This window comes from Eleutherodactylus coqui, chromosome 5 (genome assembly GCF_035609145.1).
Source record: "Eleutherodactylus coqui strain aEleCoq1 chromosome 5, aEleCoq1.hap1, whole genome shotgun sequence".
Lineage (NCBI taxonomy): Eukaryota > Metazoa > Chordata > Amphibia > Anura > Eleutherodactylidae > Eleutherodactylus > Eleutherodactylus coqui.
In genome coordinates this window covers 71,797,287-71,803,286 of record NC_089841.1, presented here as the reverse complement: position 1 = coordinate 71,803,286, position 6,000 = coordinate 71,797,287, and the positions used below count along the sequence as shown (strand labels likewise).

Sequence of the window (6,000 nt, the reverse complement as noted above, 5' to 3'; positions counted from 1 at the left end):
ACTATACAGGCTCTGATATAGAGAGATAAGTGCTGCGATTGTGAGCTGTTCCTTCCTCAAGTGCGATGAGAGAGTCTCCTGGACTGTTGTGGCACCTGAATACCTTCCTGCTTCTCCCAGGTAGAAGAGTTAGGCCCCCTGTCCACGGCAGTGTATTCGCCGGCCGACGCTTCCCATAGCGTTGCTCTCGAATGCGCCGGCACCTGTCCAAGAGCGGAGAATCATTGTGATTCTCCACTCGCGGCGGGCATAATGCGAATTGCTCCGATTCTCCGCGGTCAGCCTATCTATTAGATAGGGCTAACCGGCAGAGATTTGGCGGCGGCTGCCGTGGCGGAGCTTCACCACGGGATACCACATTGCTTGTGGACAGCCGGCCTTAGGAGGCTTGTTAAATTAAATAAAGTTGACTGTTAGACTGCACCAAGTCATGAAGTGGGTTCCTCCTCTGGATGCGACATAACAAATCCGGGTCCTAGGGAAGTCCTATGATTGTATTTTCATCCAGGGGTTCCTGGTAAGCATGAATCCCATGCCAGCATTGGTCACCACTGATTGCTCCGCCACAGAACTGATGAGTGCCACAACTACCCTTAACAATGCTCTGGCCCTGGAGTGTCGAGATGTGGCACTGTCCCAAGATCTGCCTGTTTGTCCCTAATTACACACCCTTTTAAATGTTCTTTATATAGTCAATCAGTGATTCACTATTTAATAAAGCACTCTAGTATAGATCCTAACACTTTGTGGGTAAGTTAGTAAAGTCTACTATACATAGTAAAGAAGATTTGTCATGGTGCGTCGCCGCTGTTGACCTGCTCCTGTGGTTGGATGCTGTCATCTGTCGCATGCTTGCACCCACGTCTCTGCCCATAGGACTCACATGCTCCCTAATCTCATCCACTATCAATCACCTGTTATGATCTGCTATATTAGGCATCCTTTCCCCAAGGAGAATGCCCAAGCAACTGGTCTCAGCAATTGTGTCAAAGCCCCAATTTGGGTGTATTCCTCGTTCTGAACTGTTTGCCTGTTTTTTTGACTATTCCAACTTGTGGACTCCCTGACCTCAGCTCTTTATTTTGAACTCTACTCTTGCTTGCTTGCGGCCCTGACCTTCAGCTTGAACCTTGTTAACGCATCTATGCTGCCAGCCCTGACTTCAGCTTGTTTCCTCCCTACGCCCCTGTTCATACCTACAGGTACCACACCTCGGCACAGTGCAGCATCAGCAGCCACATAACTGGGGATATCAGTGTGTAATGGATTGGGGACCCTGCAGCAAAGCAGGAATCCCAGTTGGAGGGGTTAAGCATGATAACTGGGCTTCCCCAAGTGCTGTCTCCTCAGATAGTCTACAACCAAACTGGTGTGTATCAAGGTGGATCCACATCCATCTGCCTGACAAGATCTTTCATAAGTAGCAAGAACACACCTATCTAGTGGACACATATAGTATATTAATGGAACTAGGGTACCTAAAACACCATCTAGCATGTGTCATTTTGCCTTTTAAAAACTAGTGTCTAATTGTCACCAAAATGTGGGTTTGGTTCTTATTTCCATTTTGTGACGCACTAAAAAAATCCCTTTGTCTGTTTTGATTTGCAAAGCAAAAAATGTAAATGGCTGCACTAAATATTTACCCCACTAGATGGCACTATAGATCACTGCAATATGTTTGCCAGAATAATAGTGTTTTCAGCTGTACTTTGCTCATAGACATGTTCCTCCTTGATGGCACTCCATGTGGTCAGCAAGAGTATTGGAAGTAGAACCTCCTTTGTGAAATGTAATCATTACCTATAGAGCTTTCATAATATGTGAATGATACAAAGTGACAAAATCACCAACATGGCGATCTGATGCTGAATAAACCTGTTTATATGAATAATTAGAAGATTTTTAAACTCCAAATGACAGGTCCACTACAGTGATATAACCAAACGATGATATCTTATAACCCACCAGAGCCTCTCAGTTTTGATATAAGCTGAAATAACACAGAATAGGACAATTGTTTCTGTAGTCTAGTTATGCATTGCTGTGAATGACCGATAAACTCAACAGAACCCTTGCGGTTGAAGTAAGATAGCATAATAAAACCTCTATAGTATCTGAAAGTGGCAAAACAGAGTACTGTGAACGCAGCAATAAACATGTTTTGCTTGACATTACTCAAAAGATTAGCAATTCATGAACCAAGGACTTCACAATGCAAGAGTTGCACCCAAAGGGAGTGAAGATGCCTTCATTGGCACATTCTTGACGCCAGTCTTTAGTAGAGTACGACCTCAAGGTCTCTGTGTCCTTCCTCTCGTGAAGGAAATAAATAGTGAGATACATTGGTCTTGAGGTCCACTCCTTGGTAGGGATGACGATGCTGCATGAGATCCTCCATGGTGTGGAACCAATACCTACAGTAAGAACTTAGAGCGTTCAGGTGGTCAACTATTAAAAATATAAAGTCATTTGTAAAAGGACTCTTTGGGGAAGACATCTATGTATAGGGTTAATGTAACTTTAGTGTTAGCCCGGCTAAAATACAGCATCTTCCTGTAGCCAAAATTTCATTTCTCCTCTCTGTAACTCATGCAGCCAGCAGTGGTTGGGTCTTGTTGATCATTCCGTTGATCCAGGCAGAGCGCTTGCTTGTTTAGATCGATGGCTTCAGATGAATAGCAGAACTGTTTGGTCGAGCAGCAAGGACATAAAGAACATTCTCCCTTAAGAAGGCATCCCAGTTCACCTGTCTGTGAGAGACATTTCAATTAATGCAAAGCAAATACACGGCTATTATGCAAAAAAAAAAAAAAAAGAACTTATTACCAAATGTCCTATTACAGAACCATAAAATGTGTCTTATGCTATGTATGCCATGGGTACATGAGGGATAACACAAAATCTCGCCATTATATGACTTGTATCCTACATTTTTCAGCAGTGTTTTCCCTCTTTAGGCCACATCTCTATTTTTGCTTCTTCCCTGAGCTGGTGGGTGTAGACTAGCTGCTATGATGTCTCCCATACACTGTACACATAGAGAAGATACAATCCTGCTCTCCTATCACTATCTCTCATACACAGAGGAGGAGCAGCAGCAGCATGTAGGGCATTAGAGAGAATTAGTGGGAAATGTAGATCAGATTACAGCATCTGTGAGACAGTAAGCACGTACTATTAGTTGCAACAGCAACTCAGTATGAGTCTTCCTGCTTCTCTGTCTCCAGTATAGGGAGCTCACTGGCATAAAATCTATCTGCAGCCACCACTAAAAGCAGCTCCACACCATAGAGTGTATTTGCAGCCACCACTAGAGGGAACTCACTGCCGTAGAGAAGGAGCATTTTCTCTCATAGTAAATATTACAAAGTTTCTAATAGTCACCTATACTATTGATTTATGCAAATTTAGTTGAAAGCTCAGTGATCATTTAAACAGCAAAATGGGTGATGGCTTTTTTCCCAGAGACAGAGACACTTTTTTTTATCAGAGACACTGTTTTTTATTTGTCTGTGTCTGGTTGTATTGAAGTAGACTGCATTACTAAACACAGCCCATAGACAAGTGTGGTGTCGTTTTGGAAAGAAAGAAATCTCACACTGCCCCTTTAAGCTGGTTGGGACCTCTCTGCATTAGCTACAATCGAGAGCTTTTTCAGTGATGGCTTTTGACGAGGATCAACACCCAATGAAATCAGTGAACGTTCATTACTCTCATTGGGTGCAATGCAAGCACTGACTTAATAGTATTAGACATGATGGCAGCTGATCATAAGAGTCCCAGCAGTGGTGTACCTACAGAAAAAATGTAGCATGTGACTTCTAGTAAGTCTATGGAGCCAGTGAGAAAGGTTGCTAACTTACTTTTCTTTCTAGACAACTTAGGCCAAAATCATAGACACCCTCCTCCATTCCCCAGACAATCATAAAATTATAAGTGACATGTCTATACTCAAATATATTAATAGGAAAATTGTATATCGCTGGCAACTCTGTGATAGGGATTGCCACTGAAATGCAAGAATTGACACGACCATAGAGCTTATATGCAGCCATCACTACAGGGAGCTCACTACCATGGAGCCTACTTATCTGCAGCCTCCACAAGAGGGAGATCACTACTAAAAATCTAATCTGCAGCCACCACTAGAGCAAGCTCACTTCCCTATATCATATCTGCAGCCACCATTAGAGGGAGCTCACTGCCATAAAATCTATCTGCAACCTCCAGTAGAGGGAGCTCACTGCCATAGAGCCTATCTATCTGCAACCTGTGCTAGAGAGAACACACTGCATAGAGCTTATCTCCAAGCACCACTAAAAGGAGCATACTGCGATACTGCTGTCACCACTAGAGGGATCTCACTGCCATAGAGCTTAACTATTTTCAACCTCTACTAGAGAGAATTCTCTGCCATAGATCCTATTTGCAACCACCACTAGAAGAAGCTCACTAACATAAAGCCTATTTGCAACCACCACTAGAGGGAGTTCGCTACTATAGAGCTTATGTGCAGCCTCTAGTATAGGGAGCTCACTGTCATAAAGTCTACTTGCAGTCACCACTCGAAGGTGCTCACTACCACAAAGTGCATCTGCAGCAATCACTAGAGGGAACTCGCTGCCATAAAGCCTATCTATCTGCAGCCTTCACTTGGGGGAAATCACAGCCATAGAGCATATTTTCAGCCACCACTAGAAGCAGCCCACTGCCATAGAGGGTATCTGCAGCCACCACTAGAGGGAGCTCACTGCATACATGTGTATACAGCCACCGCCGTGCTTAGTACTAGCTATATAAATCTATTTTTGATAAATACTTTTCTTTCTCATGTTGACAATAATTTTATTTTATGGTTTTATCTTGGCTGCCAAATCTGGCAATGTTCTCAGTTCAAGTTGTAATTTCCGTCAGACAGATTTTTATTAGATGTATAATTTAGGCGTAGTAAGGTCTTTAAACATTTTAACACACAGTAATAAATTAAGGCTGAGACGTACACTGCAGCCAGACATAGTAATTACAGTCAAAAAGTAACAAAACTGGTGCAAATTAGATGTTAAATGTTATTTAATGATACCGGATCTTCTGAAATAATAAATGGGAATACAGCAGAAATTTGTTCGGTGATTTATGGGCTCTGAAGAAAGTTCTCTGACGGATACTTCTTATACATTAGTAAAAGTCTCTAATTCAGTAATACAGTGCCTGTTTTGGTACAATTAAAGGGCCTCTGTCAGCACCATTGAGCCCCATAAACTATGGCATGGAGCCCAAAGGCGAGGGGATGGGGGTCCAGGAGCTGCTTTTTATACTCACTGGATCCCTCATTCCAGCACTGTGCCCCCCAAAAATCAGCTTGTACATACACAGTGACTCTTTTCACTAGGCTCTGTGTGCATGTGAAGCAGGTTAGTGTTATGGTGTGGCCACTAAGCTGGGTCTATCTGTAATGGGGAGAGTGGAGCAGTGCTCCCCCCTTACATATCCACCTCCTATACTGTTACCAGTCCTCCGGTAACTCGAAAACGTTGGGAAGGGGCTCACCACTGCACTTCGCCTGCTACTGCTGGCACTATCCAACTACACCATTCATGAAGCAGGTTGGTGTTACAGGATGGCGCTGCCAGCGGGCCACTTCCATCTGAAAGGGGAGAGAGGAGTACTGCTTCCCCCTGTCATACACTCTCACATTCATTTCTATAGAAGAGTGTGCGTAAATGGCCTTGGGAAAAGAGTCACTGTGTGCGCAAGCTGACTTCTTGGTGGCGCAGCCCTAGAACGGGGAACCCGGTGAGTATAAAAAATAGCTCCCCAGACCCCAGTACCTTCCACTTTGAGTCCTATAATGTACTTTATGGGGCTTATAGGTGATGGCAGAGGCCTTTTAAGTAATTAATGAATGGACAGAAGATGATATTAGAATACAATGGAGTATAATCCATCTACCAGAATGGTAATATTAAGTTTTTGTGAGCTGATGGTTACATATCCAAA

At 43.4% G+C, this 6,000-nt stretch overlaps 1 protein-coding gene across 1 annotated transcript in view; it reads right to left on the bottom strand.

Annotated features, from left to right (window-relative positions):
- Positions 1-312: 312 nt before the first annotated feature.
- The window catches only part of PHF24 (PHD finger protein 24), a 184,715-nt gene continuing 179,027 nt past the window's right edge, over positions 313-6,000 (bottom strand). The window contains exon 8 of the mRNA XM_066602714.1: positions 313-2,753. Within this exon, the coding sequence (XP_066458811.1) occupies positions 2,657-2,753 (97 nt within the window). The 3' untranslated portion in view covers positions 313-2,656. The remainder of the gene's footprint in view (positions 2,754-6,000) is intronic.